This window comes from Phycomyces blakesleeanus (assembly GCF_001638985.1).
Source record: "Phycomyces blakesleeanus NRRL 1555(-) unplaced genomic scaffold PHYBLscaffold_2, whole genome shotgun sequence".
Lineage (NCBI taxonomy): Eukaryota > Fungi > Mucoromycota > Mucoromycetes > Mucorales > Phycomycetaceae > Phycomyces > Phycomyces blakesleeanus.
Window position 1 is genome coordinate 17,715 of NW_017265135.1, and position 23,851 is coordinate 41,565.

The window sequence follows — 23,851 nt, forward strand, 5'->3', positions numbered from 1 at the left end:
AACAAAATCAATCAAAGTCGTCTCCCGATTCATATCGAACGAGCCGTCTATCGTCTCTCGCATATCAAACTCGCCAACCCACGTCGTCCACTGAAAGAACAGGTCTTGATTTCCAATCTCATGTTTTGGTATCTTTCTATTATCAGTGCCCAACAACAGGAGATGCAACCGCATGATATTGTGGATGAAGAAGCATACGAAGCAGAACAAGCACTAAAAGCACGTAGAATGCTTGTTGCAAGCAAAAAAAAGAAGAGGTTGGTACGCAAAGAGCCTAAACAGCGACCCAAGGATTCTGGGTCGCTTCAGACCTTTATGCATGTACAGTCCAAGGAGTCAACTGGGTTTGTTGTACCTGACAACTACTTAAATCCAAACCAACGCCAACAGCAGCAACAGCAGCAACATCGTCAACACCATTCGCAAGATGAAGAATCGGATGATAGAAATTCAAGTGATTCTTCTGGTGATGATGAGATGCCAACCCCTCCAGAAAGTCAATCGAAAAAATACCGAACACCAAAAGAACAAGTACATCCAGATGAGGATGATTTGCCATTAGGATTGTATAGAAAGACATAAATCATACTTACACACAAACACACATACACAAACACACACACACACACACGCGTGCGCACACGTACACATACACATACATACACACACAAATACTTATATACATATACATATATATATATATATATTATACTTTGGAAGAATAATATAATCTAGGAAATTGGATTCTCTTTTTTACGTTTTTCTCTCTTCTCTTTCATTCACTCCATTTCTCTCACCTTTACGTACAGTTTCACACGCACACGCGCATTCATACTTACATACACATACATTTACTCTTTCCTTCTTTTAAAATATATATATATATATTCATTTTTATTTTACTGGAGTTGAACAGGTAAGAAGTTACCTACAATTACAGTCTATAGAGTAATTTTGTAGATCCAAAGTACCGATCAATACATGTTTTTTTTTCTTCTTCTTCTTCTTCTTCTTCTTCAGATTTCAAACAAACAAACAAACAAACAAAAAATATTGTAAATGTGTAATACTTACCGGTATATTGTATTTGTCTCTGCGGATCGTAAATGAGAAACAACAAGATATGACACTGGTTTCTTCTCGGTCCGGATTCCTCAACAAGCAAGAGGTCAATACAGCCTTTTGGCCGGGGTCGAATGCAATATTTCCATATTTCTCCCAATAATTAACAGACGATTCCTCTGCCATTAATTCATAGATACAAAGACGCCCCTTTATATATTATACACACGCACAAACAAAACAAAGAATGCAGTTAGAAACTAATAGTTATATTAAACATACCGCCCCTCCTACTCCTCCTACTCCTCATGATAATGATTATAATTCTACATATCTATATTTATATATACCTCGCGTAGGGTCTCCATGGGAACATTTACGAGGGATGCAAATTCCTTGTTTCCTTTGTAGATCTCACCAGTACGACGCCACAAACATGCAGGAATACCCATTGAGCTAAACACGCGATCATAATCCTTAAACAAAACAAACCAAAACAAACCAAAAAATATTGATTAATTTTTGTATATATATATATATGTCTGTATATATTACCAACAAAAGTCTTTCAAAGGCTTCTTCCACAAGAATCAAGTCGATGTCTGTTAATGATTGGGCTACGGATCTAAATGCCGGGCGAAATGTACCCATAACATTCAAAATGCGTTGCCTGCTTGAAGCTGACATACTGTGTGCGCTATTATATATACATACATATATATGTTTATTAAACAAGCCAAAAATAATAATAATAATCTTATTTTTTCTTTTATGTATATATGTATATATATAATTCCTGTACTTACTGTCGGTCCATATACTTTTGAAGCCGTGCATATCCATTTACATAGTTGTATGGTTTCAAGAAACCAGCTTCATATTTGGCATTGATGACTTCTGTCAGTCTATCTTCCAATCGACCGTCAGAGGGATCAGCAGCTGTCAAAAAGAACTTTTCAGTTGTATTGACAATCGGTGATTCTGTCACAGGTGTTCCTCCTCCTCTTCCTCCTCCTCCTCTACTGCTATTGCTACTACTGTTGACATTGCTGTTGTTATGCTGGTTTCCGAGTAAAAGGTTGACATTTCCCATAGAATCCAAAAAATCACTGGAAAGAAAGAAAAAAGGTCAATAAAATATTGATAATAGATAAAGGATTGATTGATTGATTGATTAATTGCCTTTAATACATTTTTTTGCTGTAGTATTTACCTTATAACAGAAATCTCATTTCCCATGTGTTCACTTGCAAATGTCAATTGTCCAGTTCCTACTTGACCAAAAAATTGAAGAGGTAGACCACCAAGATTACTGGCAGATCCATGATCTACGGAAAATGATTATTATTATTATAATCATGAGTTTTACAAAGTAAGAATAATAATAACAATTAGTTTATTTGACGTATATATATCTAGCTGTATTTTTGTTGTTGTTGTTGTTGTTGTTAGAGTGTATAGTGTATGATATACTTGCTTTGGTACTTTGTTGGGGGAATCACTCTCTTGACAGAAGATTTGTAATCTGAATCGCTCGTAATAGACGATTCTCGACTGCCTTTTGGAGCAGCACTATTGGTAGTAGATCCAGAAGAAGAGGCAGATTCTTTTGGTTCATCATGGCACATATGTCCAATGCTTCGCTTAATACAGCGTTGACACGGCCGCCCTTTATTATCATTTCATATAAATATACATGTATATACATTTATTATTACTATTATCATTATTATTATTTATATACATATTGAACATAATTAGGCAAAGATTATCATATCACTTCATACACGTAAAGAAAACACTAAACCAGAATAACTAATTATATGTAATTATATACGATACTATAAAAAAGAGAGATAGGGAGATAGAGAGAGAGACAGATAGCAAAGGAAGACCATCTTCAAAATGGTGATAGTTACCATCATCACATGTCATGTGCGATCTACGACAATATACACATGCTACAGAAAATAAATAATGGCATTGGTCTTATTAGCATTGTCTTTAATGTATTGGTGATTTAACCTTTCTAATCTTGCTGTTGCTATTACTGTTATTACCATGAGTCACTTTGCGTCGTTTTGGTCCTGTTCTTTTCTTTTTACCGTCCGGACCGACACTCTTGGTATCGTCAGGGACGGTTGTTTGAGTCTGGTTTTCTCTTGGTCTGACTGTTTCCATTGTGGTAATGTTTTTGATCTTTATTGTCTTCTTCTCTTATTGCTGTTGCTGCTAAGAAAGTTAAAGGTGGCTGTTTGATGGTTTTATTTTCATAGCAATAGAAAAAAGAAGAAAAAGAAGAAGAAAACGATATCACAGCTATTGTTTTCTTGGCTACTACAATTACTACTATTCTTATTGCTGCTGTTTTAAGGGGGAAAAGATAACCTCCCACCCTCGAAAAGGTTGTTAATTTAAGAAGAAGAAGAAGATATGAATTGTTATTATTAATATTCTTATTTGAGTTCGATATATATATATATACACACACAAAAGACCAGTCATTTTTTGGCCTTTATTTGGATTTAATACTTTTGCTCTATCTGTGTATAAGAGCTAGGTGCACCTGATTTAAAAGAACTGATCAATTCCTAATACGGCTCGGTATGAGTTACAGCTGTATACTGAGTAGGCGTTCACATAGTTGTAGTCGACCGATTTTTAACGGTCGACCGCCTTAATTTTCTTTACTGTTTATAGTAACTTCTGAAATTGAAAATAACAGTCACGCGAGGTTAGTTGCACAGAATATTTGTATTTTACTAGAATGTCCCCTAATAAACTTTTATTTTTCTATCTATTTACAAACACGAATAACAGCAATAATAGTCAGTTCAAAGGCTTCAAAAAACATTTACTACTGATTTTTGTAAGAATAATCTTTGCTCTATCAGAGATGCCTAAAAAATAAGAGAAATATGCAGATGATGTAAATAATTAAGTGCTTTAAGACTTCAAAAAAAGTAGACAAAGACTCGTCAGCTTAAAAAAATGTCGTCGATTAAATATTCTATAAAAGGAGCGAGATTTAGTAGTGTGAACGCGCTGGTTAGCCTTTTTGTTACACTAGTGGAGATTCAATTAGGACTAACCAGGTGTTCGATGAGAGTGTGATTATAAGGGTTTTGGGATAGAAACAATTGCATAGAATTTGAGAATCAAGGTGTAATATGGTCTTTATTTCATGTTATTTGCCTTTGCTTTTATATTGTTTCTATCCTATTTTTTACATCATTGTTTTATTATTTTCTAAGGTTCACTCAATCTCTTAGTTCTCTACTAATGTCTTTAGTTCTACACTAATTGTCTTCTTTTGTTGCTATGATTTTATTTTTTTTCTAATTTCAAAATCCGTCGCAACAACAGTAGGTGCTCACGGAGTGTCTAATCGATTAGACCTTAAATTCCCTCTCAGTATTACATGTGCCCTGAGAGCATTTTTAACAATACAAAAAAAATAGGCCAAATATGTATCTTGACCGAAGATCATAAAATGACTGTTATCAACTTCGTTGATACTAATCCATCTGCTTCTGTTGTCGAAGTGACTGAGCATTTATTGAGCCAATTCCATTATCAAAGTTTCTCGTAGCATTGTTTATAACTTTATGAGAAGTGAATGTAACCTTTCGTTGAAGAAAGCAGATTTCCACTCTATTGAACGAAACAGTCCGGAAAAGATTGAGGAACGATACAATTAGGCTGGCAAATGGGAAAATACAGACATGAATTTCCTGACGAATTGCGTGTTTCTTGGCAAGTCTGCTATTGTCATAAATATGAAATGTTCAAGAGCTTGGTCCAGAAAAGGCATTCGCGCTATTGTTATCAGACCAACTACGAAAGCAACACAACGTCTATATTGGGTGCTATCTCTGCCGCAGCTTTGATAACAGTCGGCGTAAGGAACCCCAGGCTTGTCAAGAAGAGAAAGGCTGAAGGATACATAAGCTCAGGAACTGTAACGGGTCACTGCATCAGTTTCTTAAAAATTACGCTTGATGAAATGGACAAACATCCACATATGAAAGGTCACTATGTAGTGATGGATAATGCACCTATTCACACGCATAAAAACATAAAAAAGTACATTAAGTATCGAGGGTATAAATGTGTGTATCTTATCTACTCTCCCGAGCTTAAACCAATTGTACAATTCTGGGTCGTGGCAAAGAGTAGGGTAAAGCACCATAATGTTTTGCAGGAAGACACCTTATCAAAAATAATTACTGAAGCCTGCAAAGATGTGGAGAAAAGTCATTTCAGAGGCTTCGTTTCACATTCTTACATGTGTTGGGATAAATGTCGAAATAGAGAGCCCATGTAATAATCACAGGACGCTCCCAAAATCAATGTAAAAAAAAATCTTGAGAGTAAGTGTAAGCGTAAGCGTAAGTCAAACCGTAAGTCAAACCGTAAGTCAAACCGTAAGTGTAAGCGTAAGTGTAAGCGTAAGTCAAACCGTAAGTTAAACCATAAGTCAAAACGTAAGTCAAACCGTAAGTCAAACCGTAAGTGTAAGCGTAAGTCAAACCGTAAGTTAAACCATAAGTCAAAACGTAAGTCAAACCGTAAGTCAAACCGTAAGTGTAAGCGTAAGTCAAACCGTAAGTTAAACCGTAAGTCAAAACGTAAGTGTAAGCGTAAGTCAAACCGTAAGTGTAAGCGTAAGTGTAAGCGTAAGTGTAAAAAAAAATCTCGAGAGTGTAATGATTTGACTGTTCTTTATTTTCATTTATTAATAATGATGTTTGAACTTGTGTATGAATATGACTGGGCTTCCGTATTTAACGATAAACCTTTCCACCATGACACTCTCATCTCTTCTGTTTCTCTTCTTGTCTCACGCTTCCAAGCCGAAATTGATATTGACCTCCTGGCTTAGCCACGTATATTTACTCCTTGCAAAAAACACAAAATAGTTTAAAACAATTTAAAAACTTAAAAAACCCAAACAAATGCAGCGACTTTTTTTTTCTTGCTGACAAGAAACCACAATAAATCTGAGCTACGGCTCCTTACAAACAAAAATGTGTATGCATATGGTCGAGATGACATAGAATATGAACAAGACGCGGCACCTTAGTTATAGATGAAGATGTACAAGGAACAGTGAACGTATTGATTATTTTGACTCAATATGAGCATGTTAAAAGAAGAATACAGAATTATTTGTTGTCTTTTTTTTTGAAATCATAGCATACGTGACTCGTAAGCTTTCCGGAGTAGTGTATGCGACAAGGAGTTCGCGACAATGACCCGCTTTTAAGCAAGACTCCCAGTTCATACGGCCATTTTGTTGTTTTTTGAATGATTCAACGAATTAAATGTCTTCGTCCACCATTGTATGTGTTCGCTTTGATTGTGGTCCCATGGGTAAAGGTTCAGGGAAATCCAGTTCATCCGAAGACTGTGAGGATGCTGAATCATCCACGATTCTGGCCTTTACTTCATCATTGTAATGTATACCTTTTTCACAAATTCGTCGAATCTTGTTGAGTGGTTCCTTTGAGTTAACTTTATCAAGAATACTTTCAAATAAGCGTTTGTTCGTTGAGCATATCGTTTCCACAGCCGACTGAAAATTTTGTTGGTATGTTTCCTGAGGGTATAATTGCGCGAACGCGATTTGATAAAGAAGGATAATAGTCGGGTCTTCAGAATAAGTATGACGATGCAAAGACGGCTGTTGCTCCAACAGGAAGAGTGACAGACCAAGCAGGGGGTTCAAGGGATTTGTGTAATAAATACTGTCGGGAATGGTTTCTTTGGATATTATTAAGCATCTTCTTGCCCAAATCAAAGAAGGGATCGTCAATAACCATGGCTTTTGCTCGGATTGCTTGTTAAAATCCAAAATCAGGCTAACTGGAGAAATTTTTTTGGCACCTAATACCAATACCACTGGGAGAGCGTGATAAGTTTTGACAACGGTCAACGAATAGGAAACCAAACGTTGGAGGAACAGATTATTGATGGTATTTTGAACTTCGATCAGCACTGGTGGGAATGACAAAGGTAGTTTGGACATATAGAGAACATCACATCTTAAATTGTTCCAATCGCCATCAGCCAGAGTGTAAGTACCATTTGGGGAATTTAGTAATTCCTTGGTGATAAGATCGACAACATCCTGGTGTTTGAGCACCATTCGACTCATTTTGTCACAACCAGGTATATATTCCAACGGTAAAGTCATGGTTAACAAGTTATGATGTGACATGTTGGATAAAAAAAAGTAAACGTAAAAGAGTGGGAAAAAACCAAAACATTTTATTGCCCGTTAAAGGAAATAAACCGTTTACACTTACACTTACCCTCATGGGTTTGCCCAACCAAAAAAAAAAAAAAAAAAAAAAAAAAAAACTTACACTTACGCTTACGCTTACACTTACTCTCAAGATTTTTTTTTACATTGATTTTGGGAGCGTCCTGTGATTATTACATGGGCTCTCTATTTCGACATTTATCCCAACACATGTAAGAATGTGAAACGAAGCCTCTGAAATGACTTTTCTCCACATCTTTGCAGGCTTCAGTAATTATTTTTGATAAGGTGTCTTCCTGCAAAACATTATGGTGCTTTACCCTACTCTTTGCCACGACCCAGAATTGTACAATTGGTTTAAGCTCGGGAGAGTAGATAAGATACACACATTTATACCCTCGATACTTAATGTACTTTTTTATGTTTTTATGCGTGTGAATAGGTGCATTATCCATCACTACATAGTGACCTTTCATATGTGGATGTTTGTCCATTTCATCAAGCGTAATTTTTAAGAAACTGATGCAGTGACCCGTTACAGTTCCTGAGCTTATGTATCCTTCAGCCTTTCTCTTCTTGACAAGCCTGGGGTTCCTTACGCCGACTGTTATCAAAGCTGCGGCAGAGATAGCACCCAATATAGACGTTGTGTTGCTTTCGTAGTTGGTCTGATAACAATAGCGCGAATGCCTTTTCTGGACCAAGCTCTTGAACATTTCATATTTATGACAATAGCAGACTTGCCAAGAAACACGCAATTCGTCAGGAAATTCATGTCTGTATTTTCCCATTTGCCAGCCTAATTGTATCGTTCCTCAATCTTTTCCGGACTGTTTCGTTCAATAGAGTGGAAATCTGCTTTCTTCAACGAAAGGTTACATTCACTTCTCATAAAGTTATAAACAATGCTACGAGAAACTTTGATAATGGAATTGGCTCAATAAATGCTCAGTCACTTCGACAACAGAAGCAGATGGATTAGTATCAATGAAGTTGATAACAGTCATTTTATGATCTTCGGTCAAGATACATATTTGGCCTATTTTTTTTTGTATTGTTAAAAATGCTCTCAGGGCATATATAATACTGCTTTATCCATCTGTACGCTGTTCGAATGTGAATACCCAACTGCCTTGCTGCAGATGATGCACTATACACTTTTCAATCTTCAGTTCGAAAAACCAATCTTTATTCTAGGCAATATAACGCATTTAATCCTGTTGTACGTTTGCCTCCTTCGTACGAGGATCTTCGTTTTTTGGCTTTTCTATCAACATAGGAGAAGTCAGGGAAGATTCACTCGAGGAGACAGTTTGCATGTATTCACTATGAGTAGCAAGTGTCTCAACAACAATGTAATCCATGGGCTCAGGACCACCTTCCTCATCAACAACATTCTCATTTCAATCTTCATATAAAAATATTGTACTTATATTAAATTAGTAAAGTATTGAAAAACAAAAGAAATGCCCAAAAAAATACCTACAATGTATTTATACTCTTACAGTGCCAAGAATCATGGTGGCACGGTTTCTAAAAATATACTCTGGCCAGGGACATCATTTTTCATTGGCTAGTGACATTAATTCTGATTGGCCAGTGACACCACTTTCTGGAAGCACTATACAATACACTCTCTCCGGAAATTATTGGTGCAAAAATAAAAATAAATTTGGTGCAAAAATAAAGATAAAATTTGGTGCAATTTTTTACCATTTCTCTGTTTAATTCATCTTTTTTGGTGCATTTGGTGCATTCCATTTTTGCACCAAATAATTTTGTATTTTTGCACCAAATTTATTTTTGTTCGTGCACCAATAATTTCCGGAAAGAGTGTACTTGTACAGAATAATGACAGATATTTAACAGTTATTATTCTTATTTTGGTCTGGTGAATTAAAGGAAGAAGTCAAAGAGTAAAATCAACTCCAAAAAAGAAAAATTCAGAAGCGATTAAAAGATAAAGAAAAAGGGAAAGAGAGATGATCTATATTGTAGATCTTTAAATTTGGGTACCCGGCACCTAAATTTTAAACAAAGACAAGCAAATGCCTTAATTATTATTTTTGATATTCAAAGACGCAAATAAGTGTAATAGACTTCTTTTTGTATATTCACAGCCTGATGAGATGAAATTTTCTACTGATATTTTGATTTGGTCCATAGATATGGTTGTCTTTGATGTGCACCATACATAAAGTAATCTCTGCTGATTACATGAATCATTTTAGTTGTTGTATCCCAATAATAAATGTGAGCAAGAGCATTGTCACATTCATATGTTTTTGGGAATTACGGTTACAATTTCTGGTTGTCATTGGCTAGATTCCATTCACCCAAAAATCAATCAACGTTACACGCCTGTAATCTCTTTTGTATATATATATATTTTACAAGAATAACTATAATTGTGAATACAGAATTTCTGTTTTAATACTTTTCCTTGTACTTTTCCTTTTATATGTAATTTTCTTTTTTTGTTCGCTTAATCGTACCAATTTTCGTTAAGGAATTCCGGCTCATTTCTTTTTTGTAGACAGATCCTATTTCTAGAACTGTTTCTTAACTATAGCTTATATGCATATGAATGCACTCAATAAAGCTTCATGTACATATAAATATTTTGAGAATCTTTAACGGTCTGCATTTTATTTTAATTGAACGGGTTATAAAGGCATGATGTGACTGTTATTGCGACATCTCTATTCAAGGCACCTCACTGATGGAAATCTACAAAAATAATAAAAAACAAGAAATATCATAGGGTCTAAGGTGTGGCAAAAGAAAAATAGATGAGATCCGCCACACACACACAGAAAAAAGGGAGGGGGGGGAGAAAGAAAGGGTGGGGTTTAGAGTAGAATTAATCCCACAGATCTCTTTCTATTTTTCACATCTAATTTCTCTTTGCTCTACTGTATTTTCAAATATACAAATATACAAATATACAAATATACATATATATTTATTTCCATCTTTTACTACCTCTTCTCTCTTTCTTTTCTTTTTACCTGTTGCCTTCTTTTAGACAACCAACAATACATACATTTAGATTTCCTCTTAAAATATGAAAGTTATTGACAAAATCAAGCGTGCCGAAGAAGAAGGTCGCGTTTACTGGTCCTTTGAATATTTCCCTCCAAAGACCACTCAAGTAAGGGCAAACCGAATAACAATCAAAGCAAACAGCACTTCTTTTATTGACACCAAAAATAATAATAACAATTAATCAATAAATAAATTAATTAATTAGGGTGTCCAAAATCTCTATGATCGTATCGAACGTATGCAAAAATTTGGCCCAGAGTTCATCGATGTCACATGGGGTGCTGGTGGAACTACCTCGGATCTTACTACAGACATTGTTCAGACAGCCCAGACTGTCTATGGTATCGAAACCATGATGCATTTGACTTGCACAAACATGCCAGTCGAGAAGATTGATGCTGCCCTGGAAGTAAGTCTGACTCTGACTCTGACTCTTATTCACTATTGGACCAAATTCCCAATGACTCATCCCACTATTTTTTTCTTTCTTTCTCTGTTTTAGAAAGCAAAGAAGTGTGGCTGCCAGAACATTCTTGCCCTCCGTGGTGATCCTCCTCATGGTCAAGAAACCTGGAAGTCCTGTGAAGGTGGTTTCAATAATGCCATCGATCTTGTCAAATATATCCGTCTTAAGTACGGCGATTACTTTGGCATTGCTGTTGCCGGTAAAGTGCTTTTTTTCACTTGTTTTTTTTCTTTGTTTTGTTTTAAAGCTCACACCATTTTCACTATGTCTAAATAGGCCATCCCGAAAAGCATGCCGATTGTCCTACACTCGATCAAGATATCCTCCACTTGAAGGCCAAGGTTGATGCCGGTGCCGATCTTGTCGTCACCCAACTCTTCTTTGATGTCGATATCTTCTTGTCATTTGTAGAAAAGTGCAGAGCTGCCGGCATCACCTGTCCCATTTTACCTGGTGTGTTCCCTATCCAAAACTACAATGGTCTCAAGCGTGTCATTTCTTTCAACGACAACCATGTACCCCAGGCTATCTGGGATGCCTTGGAACCCATCAAGGATGATGATGCTGCTGTCAAAGAATACGGGATCCAATTGACAGTCGAATTTATCCAAAAAATGCTTGCTGCTGGCCTTAATGGTGTTCACTTTTACACCTTCAACCTTGGTGAGACATTTATTCAGTTATTTATTTACTATTAACTTTGTTAAACCTCGTATTATATATATATGCATGTCCTTTCCTTTTCTAATAATTACTCAAATATTTTTTTTTTTTAGAGCGTAGTACCAGACTTGTCTTGGAACGTCTCAACTATGTTGCTTCCCAAGAAACCGTCAAGCCATTGCCATGGAAACCTGTAAGTTTCTTAAAAAAAAAAGTACTTTTATCTAAATCAATAATAAAATTTCTTTTTTTATTTTTTTTGTTAGTCGTTGCACACCAAGCGTATCAAGGAAAATGTCCGCCCCATCTTCTGGAAGAACCGCACCATGAGCTATATCAAGCGTACCGAACTCTGGGATGAATTCCCCAACGGTCGTTGGGGTGATTCTCGCTCGCCTGCCTTTGGTGAATTGGACGGTTACGGTATCTCTCTCAAGCATACTCCTGCCGAGTGCCTTAAGATGTGGAACTCTCCTACTACCATCCAGGACATCTCTCAGATCTTCTCCAGCTACTGTGCTGGTAAGGTAGCAGCCCTTCCCTGGTGCTTCCACGAATTAGATCCCGAGTCTGAGAAGATCCGTTCTCACTTGGCCGCCTTGAACAACCTTGGCTATTTGACAATCAACTCTCAGCCTGCTGTCAATGGTGTCAAGAGCGCAGACAAGGTCCACGGATGGGGTCCCAAGAACGGTTACATTTACCAAAAGGCCTATCTGGAGTGTTTCTTGTCTCCCGAGAAGCTCAATGATCTTGTAACCAAGATCGGATCCAACATCTCCATCACTTACTATGCTGTCAACCAGCAGGGTGATTTGAGAACCAACACACAGAGTGATGGACCCAATGCAGTCACATGGGGTGTATTCCCCAGCAAAGAGATCATCCAACCTACAGTTGTTGAAGCCGCTGCCTTTATGGCCTGGAAGGTAAATGGCAAAACATGATAATTGAGATTGTCCTATTATTTACAAGTATTTCTTATTGCAGGAGGAAGCCTTTGCTTTGTGGCACGAATGGGCCCGTCTGTATGACGCCGAGAGCGTGTCTAACAAGCTCTTGAAGGGAGTTGCTGACAACTGGTATCTTGTCAACATTGTCCACAACGACTTCCAAGACTCGGATGGTATCTGGCGTCTTTTCGACATTGAGTCTGCTGTCGAACCTACCCAGCAAGCCATGCGCTAATTAATATCAAAAATCAACCTCTTCTCTCCATATCTCCCTCTCTCCCACTTACTTCTTACCTCTTCTTTCTTTTACTGACTGTGTGTATTCAACATACCCTCTTTTCATCATCTTGATATTGATATTTGTTTTCCTTCTTATTATTATTCTTTATTTTCTACTGTACCTTTTTCTTGTATGTAAGCAAACATTTACTCTCTTTTTTTTATTTCTTTTTTTTTTAAAAAAAAAAAGCTTATTCCTTCTTGTACATTCTTCAACAGATTATATCCTCCTCCTGCCAAACCCAAGCACATACACAAAAACTCGTGCTAACATATAAGCGCATTTTCTTTTTGTTTCAATGTGCCAATAATAAAATACTTTTTTTTATTTTTATTATTATTACTTTATGTTATACTGTATGACAATTAAAAGGTTTTCAACACAATTCAATGATAATAGATATCGTATTTTTTTGTTGTTTTTATTTTAAAGTAATAAAAAAAAATGTAAAAAAATAAAAGAAAAAAATTACAATGACCGATTTCACTGGTCAAGCCACCAATTGGCATAAGAGCCGGAAAGAGAAAGTTAAGATTTAAAGAGTTGAATTAAAAAAAAAAGTTAATTCATTGTCTTTGACTATTTCTACCTGATTGTCTTGACCACTTGAAGATCATGTCTTCCGAGATTACAACAAAACCAACCACCGAGTCACATGCTGATGCATTTGCTGATGCTGAAGAGATTGACGAGTCTGAACTCGCATACCAGGAAGACTCGGACGACGACGATTACGACGATTATCTTGACGATGAACTAAATGACACCGATCTGTGGGACAGTGCTTCGGGAGGTAAACAACCGAGAAATAATAACAATAATAATAAAAAAATGTTTCCTCCTCCAATTCACTACCAAGATCAATCTCAGTAACATAATGTTTTTATTTATTAGATTTCACTAAACAGTACAACCGTCTGCGCCAACAGGTAGCCCCAGTTGCTCGTGCTGGTCCCGCCGCACCCTCTTTCTCGGGAGCTTCAACTACTACTACTATAACTACTACTACTACTACTACTACTGCAATTGCTCCTGCTGCTAACAAAAAAACCAAGACTGCAACAAATGCTTCTACTGCTAAAGAAGATGTTGCTGCCAAGAAGCAGTTACTGGAAAGCCAGATTGAGAGTCTCAGTAAATTCACTAGCCGTATCCAAGTCCGTGCCTATGAACCCCCACGCATGTCATCTTCGGTAGCAAGTGATATTAAATTGAGTAGCAAAAAGGCTAGTGGTGAAAGGTAAATATCACATACACACATTGGTGAATCAATTGGTGGAATTTTTCTTTGTACCTGAAAGAAAAGAAATGCATTTTTTTTAACTTTTTCTTTGTATTGGTAAAATTTCAGAAACACCCAAAAAGATAAGTCTGATCGTGCTACAGTCGAACAGGTGTTGGATCCCCGTACACGTATTATTCTGTTCAAGATGTTGAACAGAGGTGTGTTTTACGAAATTAACGGTTGTATCAGTACTGGTAAAGAGGTAATTGTTACTTTTATTGTTGGAGTAGGAGAAAAACTGATTGTCAGAAACTTGTGAGGGTAAAAATTAAAGAAAAAAAGTGAGACTTATGCGCACAAATGTTTTAGGCCAACGTCTATCACGCTGCTACTGAAGATGGACTACACAGAGCTATCAAGGTCTACAAGACCTCGGTTTTGACTTTTAAGGATCGCGATCGTTACGTAACAGGCGAGTACCGTTTCCGTCATGGTTACAGTAAATCAAACCCTAGAAAGATGGTTAAGGTGTGGGCTGAGAAGGAGATGCGTAACTTGCGTCGTATCAAGGCTGCCGGTATTCCTTCCCCTGAAGCACTTGTTTTGCGTATGCATGTGTTAGTCATGGAGTTCTTGGGTGATAAAAATGGATGGTAAGATACATAACCATATACATAAATATACTTTGATCATCAAAAGGGAGGGGCAATTTGTTTAGGAGCAAGGAAAGGTATGATAACTAAACCATGTGCGTATCTATTTTACTTTGATCTTTCTTTTTTGACAGGGCTTATCCAAGACTCAAGGATGCTCAGATCGAACAATCCAAATACGCTTCTCTCTATTATCAATTGATCAAGAATGTTCGCACAATGTACCAGGTGTGTCGCCTGGTCCACGCCGATTTGAGTGAATACAATTTACTGTGAGTTATAAACGATCCAATGTGTCATGCAACCAAAAGCTGAATGAATTTGTATTTATTTATTTTATTTTAAAAAAAATAGTTACCACAAGGGATTGTTGTACATTATCGATGTGTCCCAATCTGTAGAACACGATCATCCTCATGCCTCTGAATTCTTAAGAAAGGATCTTTCCAATGTGACAGATTACTTTTCTAAGCGTGGTGTGCGCGTAATGGGTCTTATGGATCTATTTTCATTTGTAACAGATCCAAGCTTCAGTAACGAAGATGCAGTAGTAGATGATGTTTTGGAAAAGGTAAAATCAAATACACATACAAACAAAGAAGACATTACTGACATGTAGTTTTAATATATATATATATATATATATATATATATATATATCATTGTAGATCCAAACCAAGATGAACTCTGAACCTGAAAAGGAGCGAAACACACTTGAAGAAGAGATTTTTATGCGCTCCTATATTCCTCAGACATTGGAGGAAGTTATTGATGTGGAAAGAGATACCCTTTTGATTGCCGAAGGTGAAGGCAAGGATGTAAGTATTATACTTTACTTTAGATTATCTTGGCTTAGTAGTAATGATAAAAGTCAGCCTAAATGATTATCAATATAAACTAAAGACTGACTGACTGTGTATTTGGATGTGGTTAATTTTTATTTATAGTTGGTGTACGCCAATCTTTTGGGTAAAGCCAACTTTGATCCCAACGCAAAAGACACATTGAAGCCATCTAAGAAAAAGCTTACATTTGCTCTGGATAAGCTTAGTCTTCAAGACAAAACTGTGACTAAGGCAGAGTCGGAAGCTAAAGGAAAAACGACTGTAGAAGAAAAAGTTGAGAAGCCAATAGTAACTGAAGAAGAAAAGGTCGAAGAAAAGATCAAGGAGGAGGAACCAGTTGTGGCCAAAGAAGTCAAAGAAGTCAAAAAGTCCAAGAAGGATGTTGAAGAGAGTGAGGATAATGACGACGATGATAGTGAAGACGATGATAGCGAAGACGACAGTGAAGATGATAGTGAAGATGATGGTGGGAGAAAGAAGCCTTTGAGAGGCAAAAAGAACGAAGATAAGGATGATAAAAAGGACCGTAAGAAGAAAGCCAAAGAAGAAGCAAGAGAGAAGCGAAAACACAAACTTCCAAAGGCAGAGAAAAAGCGTAAAATTAAGATCAGTCGCAATAGAAAAAAGTAAATAATCCAACATCTATAACATCTGTAACAACAACGACAACTACAAACATCATCACTCTCACCAACACCATCATCAGTAATAATAATAACAACGCACCAAGAATACCATTCCACAATATTTTACAGTGTTAATTTATCTCAAGCTTCCAAAAGATAGAACCGTTATTTCAACCATTTCTTTGCTCTTATTTTCGATTATTATTACAAAAGGATAAACATTAGACTGAGAAAAATAGGTAGCATTTAGATGATCTGAAGAACTCAAATAGATCCACAATTCAATTAAAATTTCAATCGTCTTTGGTTCATATTTGGAAAATAAATCAAGACAATCTATATGTCTTTATTGCGTCAATATAAAATAAGATAAGGTCAAGTAACAAATAATAGTGTTTCTGGAGGTCTTCTTTTTGGAATGTGCATAGGGTTCTCGATAGGCAGTCCTTTGCTTGTTTCAATTTCTCTATTCATTTTTGTAGGCAGTTGTTTCAATATAACTATGTGTATTAAAGCGCAGTCACATTCCCAACTTTTCCTTTCTCATTAACTCATTAATCCAATGCTTGCTCTTTTTTTTTTACTTGGATTGGTTGTGTACAGTAGAAGGGTTTATATTATTGATAATTGTGTTTTATTATAAAATTGCTTAAAGATATATGTATTTAAAAAAGTCAGAGTATATTGAAGTCTGAATAGCACTAAATTTTACAGTTATGGTTTGGTACAGTCCTCACTTTATTTGTGTTCTCCTGGTGATGTACAATATATTGACTGTCCTTAGGAGATATACTCTTCTATTTATATTTATATATATTTATATATATATTCAAGTAGCTTTAGCTGCTGCACAGTTTTCTGAATTAATTTCCTTGAAAAAAAGGTATGAAAGCCACCCAGACATGCTAAGCAGAGAAAGGAGAGAAAGGAGGGAAAGGAGGGAAAGGGAGAGGGAAGGAAGGAAAGAAGGAAAGAGGAGGAGTTTTTTTTTTTTTTTTTTTTTTTAAAATAAAAAAATAAAAAAAAAATATTTAACCTTGTCACTAATATAATTTTTTTTTTCTCTTATGCCACAGTACTCTTTCACAGCTTTACCAGTTCATTGTATTTGAATCAATCTGCCTTACAAAAATGAGCGATAATGAGCGTTCTGGACCCACAGGCGATGATGAACTATCTTTGCCAAAAGGTAGAGATAAAGAACACCAAGAAAGAATAGAAAAAGAAAATACACGAAATCCACACATAGACACCAACGAATCAACAAACCCAACAACAACAAGAAGAACACTAATTATTGTTCTTATCTTGTTTTATTGGATAATACTTTTTTTACTAGCCACCGTCCAGAAACTCATCAACGAAATGATGCCCGAAGATGTTGTGTGCGCCAAAGATACACGCGATCTTCTCATCGATTGCTGTGTTGGTGAGAATTTATATATGCACCAAATATATCTATATATATTTAATAAAGAAAAGAAAAGAAAAAATAACTTGTAATTGATATCTTATTATTATTATTTTTAAAAAAACATGACATTCATCTTGTAGAATTTATTCATCTGATTGCTTCTGAAGCTAATGAGATTTGCGAAAAGGAGACCAAAAAGACAATTGCAGGTGAACATGTCGTGTCAGCACTTCAGGCACTCGGTTTTGAAGATTATGTAGAAGAAGTAGACGAAGTATTCAAAGAACATAAGAAACAACAAAAGGTATTTATTGCAAATGAATTGGAGAATTTAATCTGTGATAAAAGCTATGTATTTATAAATATTTAATCTATCGTTACCTAATAGGATCGAGACAAGAAGAGCACACGATTGGAAAACACTGGTATTTCTGAAGAAGAGCTGTTACGACAGCAAGAACTCTTGTTTGCTCAATCACGACTCAAATTCGAAGCACAACAGCAGTAAAAAAAAAAGAAAAAAAAAAGCAAAAGCCCAATAAGAAAAAAAACCGACATTTTATCTCATCCTCACTTGCCCTAAACATTCATTCCTACTCTTCCTACTCTTCCCACTCCTCTTCTACTTCTTCCTTCTTCCTTTTTCATCATCAATTCTCTATGTATTTCTCTCCATCATCTATATATTTTTATTTATATATTTATATGTTTATTTTCATATATATATTATTTATAATAAATTGAAAAATAAAATAAAACAACACAAAATAAAAACAAAAATAAAGAAGTGAATAAATAGATAATTGAGTATAAAGTCAAAAAAAAACAACTTCTTTATATTCACTATTTAACAATAATCTCCTTTGTAGGAAACATTCTTGTATAAATACAGTCACAGTAAACATTTTCACAAATATCCAAATATAGACGCTTTGAATTCTTTTTTTTTTTTTTGCTTTGTCTCCTGATAAGGCAAAGTTCATAATATATTTATATATCACTGACAAGTGTTGTAATCTTTGAGCACGCGTCTGAGCAAATAAAAAATAAAAATAAAAAATAAGAAATAAGAAATAATTTTCTAAAGTTTTTTTTTTTTTTTTTTTTTTTACAGCTTATTATTATTTTTCTATAGTATAAAAAAAATGTCAAACGAAGCTAATCTTCCAGGTGTAGAGCATCGCGATGTCCAATACTTTGGATACTATGCTATGCTTCAACACCAAGTAAGCTACATCGCATTTATCATTTCAATATTATTCATCACGAAATGGTAGCAAAATATGCTTCAAGATACCGTCCGCACCTCTACCTATCAATCTGCAATCTTATTGAACAAGCCCAAGTGCTTTGAAGGAAAAACTGTGATGGACGTTGGTGCTGGCTCGGGCATTCTTTCATTCTTTGCTGCCCAGGCAGGTGCCAAGAAGGTTTATGCTGTCGAAGCTTCTGGAATGGCAAAGAAGATGAAGAAGCTGGTTGATACAGCTGGCAAAGATGGAAAGAACGCGTTCATGAAAGGCAAAATAGAAGTCATCAATGGTAAAGTATAGATCTAAACTTATTCAAATACAAAGATATATATATATATATATTCTTATATTCTTATATTTTGTTTTGTGTTTCTCTTTAAAAAAAATATAATAGCCAAGATTGAGGAGCCCAATTTACCTATTCCCAAGGTTGATACTATTGTGTCCGAACCTATTGGTGTTCTTTTGTTCCATGAACGCATGGTAGGCTTTATATGCGAAATCACAAGTTTTAATGGACCCTTGATTTAAAAAAAAATTATGTGTATTTGTGCAGCTTGAGAGTTATATCTACGCAAGAGACCACTACTTGAAGCCCGGAGGAGCCTTGTTCCCTTCAAAGGGTAACATCTATCTTGCACCTTTTACGGATGCCATGCTGTGGACTGAGACCATGGGCAAAGCTCGATTCTGGTAAATTTGCAATATGAATATATAGGGATATGTATATACGATTTGTAACACAGCAAAGTTAACCAAAATATGTATCGCTAATCAAGGCAGCAACAATCATTCTACGGAATTGATCTCACTTGTCTTTATAAAGACGCTCGTGAGGAGATGTTCGGTATGCCCGTGGTGGGCCATTTCGATCCACGCAATTTGATTACGACACCTACAGTGTGCGATGCATTCCCCGTCGATTTCTCTACTGTAACTTTATCAGAGTTGAAAGACATCACAATGCCTTATGACTGGGAGGCAGACTACACCGGCCTTATGCATGGCATTGCTGGCTGGTTTGATCTTGTCTTTGGTCCTCCTCCTTACACCACAAACCAGGAAACACTCGGAACTACTGTTGAGTTGGCCACAGGACCCATGGCCGAACGTACTCACTGGCAGCAAGTCCGTTTCTTGTTCAAGGAACCCCTAGCAGTCAATGCCACCCAGCGTATCCATGGCTGGATGCGTTGTATTGTTAACGATACTCGATCTTACACAATCTTTGTTGAGGTAACAGTAGGAGACTCAGTTCCATTGTCCGATCCTTCCAAACTTGATCCAACCACCTTTGGTGATTCATCTACATCCACACATCCCTTGGTCCGTCGTGGAAAATGGGAGCTTCACGAACAAACATACAACTATAGCTACACACCCGGACAGACCGTTGACCATAAACCCGAATATTCGTGCCTCTATCAGACAGAAGCCCGTCTCGATGATGTACCTGATCAGCATGATCTTAGTCTTGAAGCTATGCGTATGATGGATCAGTACGAAGACTTTGTCAACTAAAAACCCAAAAAGAGAGAAAGAGAGAGAAAAAGATACTAGACCAAAGCACCCTAAAAAAAGAGAAAGCAGAAGAATTTCACTCTGCCAACATTTATTTCAATGTCACAAAACACAAATACGCCAACACACAAACAGGCAGACAGGCAGACAGACAAAATATACACGCATGATAAAATAACACCATCATTATCACCAGCAAGCACTCCAACATTTCTCCTATCTCTTTCTATAATATTTTTTTAACTCAATAAAGAAACCTCCAGTTCCCTGGATCGATCCCTTTCATTTCATTTCATTTCTTTTTTTTTAAACGACTTCTTTATGTTTATCTTTTGGTTGTGGTCTATGATGTAATGAAACTTGTGCAGATGGACCTTGGTCAGGAATAACAACTTGCATAGGTAGATCCTGAAGGTCTACCGATTCTGCCTCCTGTTGTTCCTGCCGTACTTGTGCAGGCGTCTTTTGGAAAAGATCTCCGCCTGTGGCATTGTGGGTGATTTCGCTTAGTCGAATGCCACCAAGATCTTTTTGCTGGTTAAAGTCGAGGACAACCGGGTCTTCAACTAGATCAGGGACACCCTTGACAACCAACCGACGGTTGTCGGCACGAAGAAGGCGTTTGATGCGGTCCAGGGTTTTATTGGGACGCACGCCGTTTGATCCGACAGTAGCGGCGTCTTCGATACTGCTTGCGGAAGAATCTCTTGGTTCCACAGGTTGGGTTTGTTCCATAGGCAGATAGGCGTATGCACGCTCGCCCATCTCTGCCCAATCAGTCCCGATCAATTCATCTTCGTCCGCCAAACGCAAACGGAGAAAAGGAAACATGTTGAGAACAATCAAGATGATGTAGCTACATGCAAGATAAAACATATGTACGAATGTTAAGAGCAATATATCTTATGTGAAATCAATCTACAGAAAAAAGAAAGAAAGAGGAAAATATACGTACGTGACAACGAAGGAGTAGGCAGATACAGAAGCAATGGCAGCCAATTGATAAGGTACCTGCATCCAGTTTCCATCTAACCATCCACCAATACGAACTGATGAGATGTCAGTACCTTCTGGGAAAGCAAGTGCCATGACGTTTCGTTGGGCAAAGATTCCTGTCAAGACCAAGCCAACAAGACCACCGATGTAGTGCACAGCAAAAACATCAAGGGCATCGTCGAAACCATATTTATGTTTGTATTGGACTGCAAGATTGCAAACAAACGAGCCGAGAGCGCCAAAGGCAAGTGAACTGCTATAAGAAACGTAACCCGAGCCGGGTGTAATTGTGGCAAGACCAGCGACTGCACCAGTGCAGAGACCGATAATACTCCATTTACGGGCATGGCGATAGTCCATTAATACCCAAACCACGGCAGCCACGCATGCTGAAAGGTGCGTACAGATCAAAGCGTGCACACTTTGAGCATTGGCTCCAAGAGCACTTCCGGCATTGAAACAGAACCAACCTAGAATTTTTGGAATAAGATCAAATGTTGCATGTTTTTCTCTTTTAGTCTATTGTTATCGAATTTACCAAACCATAGAAGGGCTAGACCGAGAAATACAAAAGACACATTGTGAGGAGTATTGACGTTTTCATGATAATCGCGACGCTTTCCTAATACCATTGCATAGGCAACTATTTGCACCGATCAAATAATAGATGAAGATTAGATAAGGGCAGTTCGGGTAAATTGTACATATTCTGTGATGAAATTTTCTATCCTATTCCATTCTATTCTCTATCTTATATTGTATCTATTATTTTTACCTGCTGCAAGACCACTAGATATATGGACAGGTGTACCACTAAATAGTAAACAGAAAATTCATTTGCTTTTTAGTCAACCTGTCAATTACACGTGAAACTGACTCATAATTGAAAGCTAAAAATATCGTTACCCTGCAAAGTCCAAGACACCCATAACATTTAACCAACCATTAGGACCCCACACCCAGTAAGTGATGATGTCTACCAATAAAGCATGAGTGATCTAGAAGGATTTCTGGAGTGATATTTTATCTCACCATAAACGCAAGTTGTCCAGACAAAAATAAATAGAATTGCTGGACCAAGCTATGTATATATTATATGTGATTAATTAACAATCGGTAAAATACTATATATATATATATCTTAATTATTCATTATTCATTTTCAAATCCTTACAGACATACGCTCAGCAGCAGATCCAAAAGCTAGACCTGCAATAATTTCAATATTTATAAAGGAAAAAATTAATAATTAACAATTAGATTGATGAATTAACATAATACTTTGTCTTTATTTTGTTTATTTCTATTACCTGGTGTTATACAGGCAAACATAGCTTGAAAGATCATAAAGACTGATTGAGGAATGGTCTGGGACTCTAGATGAGGCTGGACACCGACGCTGCGTAACAAAAAATGGACTTTGACCAATAAAATATGATTAGTTGGGACTGGTTTCGAGTTTTTTTTTCTTTCTTTCTTTCTGGTATAGATTTTTATATAGTGAGCCTTACCTGAATCACCAATGAAAGGTCCACCCGTCGCGGAGAAGGTGAGTGAAAAGCCGATAAGATACCACTAGATATGCCAAATATGAATATTAAAGAATACAATAATAATAATAATAATAATAAAGACCAAAACCAAAACCTTGAATTTTTTTTTATTTCATTTTTTTGGTTTTTCTATTTATTTTTATATATACCTGAATTGATACTACTGCTACAGACAATACAGTCAGGTACATCAATGATAATGCGTTTTTAGCTCGAGCGAGACCAGCATAAAAGAATCCCAATGCTGGTGCCTATAGTTTAAAAAAATCGTGTTTAATATATATTTTTTTATATAAACAGATCCATAATTCTACTTGAATTACTATTGTCTCTTGTATATATTACCATTAAAAAGATAAAGGTCGTGCAGACCATCATCCAAGCTGTATCTCCATTATCAATCTTATACTCAAATGTACGCACTCCCATATTGGCAAACTGTTTTAGGTAACAGTGTGGGGAATCGAAAATAAATAATAGAAAAATAAATATAAAAAGTAATAAAAAATAATAAGAAAGAGAGAGAGAGAGAGAAAAGAAATAAGAAGAGAAAAGAAGATAAGATAAAGATAACCTGGCACAAGAAACAAGAAACCTAAAGCAAAACAAATCTTTATTGGCTGATTATGGACCCCAGCGCTGACTATATAAAAAGCAGTAAAAGATTATCTTAAGTTTGGGTTCGGGATTACCGGAGCTTCGATTGATTTTAGTGTATACACACATACACACAATACATTATAACACAGAACAATTCAATTCAATATAGTGCAGAGCAGAGCAGAGCAGTACAATACAGTTAAGTACAGCAGCGTACATTATAGTACAGTACAACATATATATATATATTTTAAAAAATTAATTCAGAAAATCATAATTATTGTATAATATGAAAAATATATATTTGTATTGATGAAAGAGATTGATAGATGTAAAGAAGAGGAAGGCTGGGAATAATGTTAAAGAAGTACATTTGATTTTTTGTGTAGGAAAATAAAAGGAAAATAAGAGAAAATAGGAAAAAG

At 36.2% G+C, this 23,851-nt stretch overlaps 9 protein-coding genes across 9 annotated transcripts; 5 read left to right on the forward strand and 4 right to left on the reverse strand.

Annotated features, from left to right (window-relative positions):
* Nucleotides 1-1,023: 1,023 nt before the first annotated feature.
* On the reverse strand, nucleotides 1,024-3,024 carry PHYBLDRAFT_106384 (Zn(2)-C6 fungal-specific transcription factor; the record flags this gene model as incomplete). The annotated part of the gene is made up of 6 exons (XM_018427946.1): nucleotides 1,024-1,272; nucleotides 1,413-1,538; nucleotides 1,618-1,750; nucleotides 1,869-2,171; nucleotides 2,536-2,731; nucleotides 2,982-3,024. Coding segments are annotated over 6 exons (1,050 nt in total), but the record flags the coding sequence as incomplete, so codon positions are not given.
* Nucleotides 3,025-4,771: 1,747 nt separating this feature from the next.
* Nucleotides 4,772-5,389, forward strand: PHYBLDRAFT_58144 (hypothetical protein; the record flags this gene model as incomplete). Its single annotated transcript, XM_018440272.1, has 1 exon — nucleotides 4,772-5,389. One exon carries the CDS (start codon nucleotides 4,772-4,774, stop codon nucleotides 5,387-5,389), a length of 618 nt encoding a protein of 205 aa, XP_018297134.1.
* Nucleotides 5,390-6,156: 767 nt separating this feature from the next.
* On the reverse strand, nucleotides 6,157-7,285 carry PHYBLDRAFT_178963 (hypothetical protein; the record flags this gene model as incomplete). The annotated part of the gene is made up of 1 exon (XM_018438068.1): nucleotides 6,157-7,285. The coding sequence occupies one exon, from the start codon at nucleotides 7,283-7,285 to the stop codon at nucleotides 6,386-6,388; it is 900 nt and encodes a 299-aa protein (XP_018297135.1). The 3' UTR covers nucleotides 6,157-6,385.
* Nucleotides 7,286-7,503: 218 nt separating this feature from the next.
* Nucleotides 7,504-8,850, reverse strand: PHYBLDRAFT_139130 (hypothetical protein; the record flags this gene model as incomplete). The annotated part of the gene is made up of 5 exons (XM_018430167.1): nucleotides 7,504-8,107; nucleotides 8,243-8,369; nucleotides 8,436-8,496; nucleotides 8,557-8,727; nucleotides 8,836-8,850. 5 exons carry the CDS (start codon nucleotides 8,848-8,850, stop codon nucleotides 7,504-7,506), a joined length of 978 nt encoding a protein of 325 aa, XP_018297136.1.
* A 1,376-nt stretch (nucleotides 8,851-10,226) lies between these two features.
* On the forward strand, nucleotides 10,227-13,075 carry PHYBLDRAFT_120968 (hypothetical protein). The gene is made up of 7 exons (XM_018428771.1): nucleotides 10,227-10,484; nucleotides 10,584-10,787; nucleotides 10,881-11,043; nucleotides 11,121-11,507; nucleotides 11,621-11,700; nucleotides 11,774-12,436; nucleotides 12,498-13,075. Exons 1-7 carry the CDS (start codon nucleotides 10,398-10,400, stop codon nucleotides 12,693-12,695), a joined length of 1,782 nt encoding a protein of 593 aa, XP_018297137.1. The 5' UTR covers nucleotides 10,227-10,397; the 3' UTR covers nucleotides 12,696-13,075.
* Nucleotides 13,076-13,325: 250 nt separating this feature from the next.
* PHYBLDRAFT_120971 (hypothetical protein) lies at nucleotides 13,326-16,450 on the forward strand. The gene is made up of 8 exons (XM_018428772.1): nucleotides 13,326-13,533; nucleotides 13,635-13,980; nucleotides 14,092-14,227; nucleotides 14,335-14,618; nucleotides 14,753-14,890; nucleotides 14,973-15,189; nucleotides 15,287-15,476; nucleotides 15,825-16,450. The coding sequence occupies exons 1-8, from the start codon at nucleotides 13,356-13,358 to the stop codon at nucleotides 16,091-16,093; spliced, it is 1,758 nt and encodes a 585-aa protein (XP_018297138.1). The 5' UTR covers nucleotides 13,326-13,355; the 3' UTR covers nucleotides 16,094-16,450.
* Nucleotides 16,451-17,220: 770 nt separating this feature from the next.
* PHYBLDRAFT_129731 (transcription factor CBF) lies at nucleotides 17,221-18,246 on the forward strand (the record flags this gene model as incomplete). Its single annotated transcript, XM_018429309.1, has 4 exons — nucleotides 17,221-17,278; nucleotides 17,429-17,518; nucleotides 17,644-17,807; nucleotides 17,892-18,246. 4 exons carry the CDS (start codon nucleotides 17,221-17,223, stop codon nucleotides 18,009-18,011), a joined length of 432 nt encoding a protein of 143 aa, XP_018297139.1. The 3' UTR covers nucleotides 18,012-18,246.
* Nucleotides 18,247-18,637: 391 nt separating this feature from the next.
* PHYBLDRAFT_120978 (hypothetical protein) lies at nucleotides 18,638-20,571 on the forward strand. The gene is made up of 5 exons (XM_018428773.1): nucleotides 18,638-18,729; nucleotides 18,781-19,045; nucleotides 19,151-19,239; nucleotides 19,313-19,449; nucleotides 19,536-20,571. Exons 1-5 carry the CDS (start codon nucleotides 18,649-18,651, stop codon nucleotides 20,275-20,277), a joined length of 1,314 nt encoding a protein of 437 aa, XP_018297140.1. The 5' UTR covers nucleotides 18,638-18,648; the 3' UTR covers nucleotides 20,278-20,571.
* A 444-nt stretch (nucleotides 20,572-21,015) lies between these two features.
* On the reverse strand, nucleotides 21,016-23,367 carry PHYBLDRAFT_120982 (hypothetical protein; the record flags this gene model as incomplete). The annotated part of the gene is made up of 11 exons (XM_018428774.1): nucleotides 23,172-23,367; nucleotides 22,976-23,077; nucleotides 22,785-22,848; nucleotides 22,584-22,691; nucleotides 22,448-22,482; nucleotides 22,306-22,354; nucleotides 22,180-22,249; nucleotides 22,049-22,086; nucleotides 21,812-21,916; nucleotides 21,233-21,743; nucleotides 21,016-21,133 (listed from the first exon to the last, which is right to left on the reverse strand). Coding segments are annotated over exons 1-11 (1,284 nt in total), but the record flags the coding sequence as incomplete, so codon positions are not given.
* Between the last annotated feature and the right edge of the window lie 484 nt (nucleotides 23,368-23,851).

Coding starts and splice junctions, on each gene's coding strand:
- PHYBLDRAFT_120971 (XM_018428772.1), top strand. CDS start 13,356: ATGTCTTCCGAGATTACAACAAAACCAACCACCGAGTCACATGCTGAT. Junction 13,981..14,091: donor AAAAAGGCTAGTGGTGAAAG/GTAAATATCACA, acceptor GTAAAATTTCAG/AAACACCCAAAAAGATAAGT. Junction 15,477..15,824: donor TAGATTATCTTGGCTTAGTA/GTAATGATAAAA, acceptor AAGTCAAAGAAG/TCAAAAAGTCCAAGAAGGAT.
- PHYBLDRAFT_120978 (XM_018428773.1), top strand. CDS start 18,649: ATGTCAAACGAAGCTAATCTTCCAGGTGTAGAGCATCGCGATGTCCAA. Junction 19,240..19,312: donor TTTTGTTCCATGAACGCATG/GTAGGCTTTATA, acceptor GTATTTGTGCAG/CTTGAGAGTTATATCTACGC. Junction 19,450..19,535: donor ATGGGCAAAGCTCGATTCTG/GTAAATTTGCAA, acceptor TCGCTAATCAAG/GCAGCAACAATCATTCTACG.
- PHYBLDRAFT_120968 (XM_018428771.1), top strand. CDS start 10,398: ATGAAAGTTATTGACAAAATCAAGCGTGCCGAAGAAGAAGGTCGCGTT. Junction 11,044..11,120: donor CTTTGGCATTGCTGTTGCCG/GTAAAGTGCTTT, acceptor ATGTCTAAATAG/GCCATCCCGAAAAGCATGCC. Junction 11,508..11,620: donor CTTTTACACCTTCAACCTTG/GTGAGACATTTA, acceptor TTTTTTTTTTAG/AGCGTAGTACCAGACTTGTC.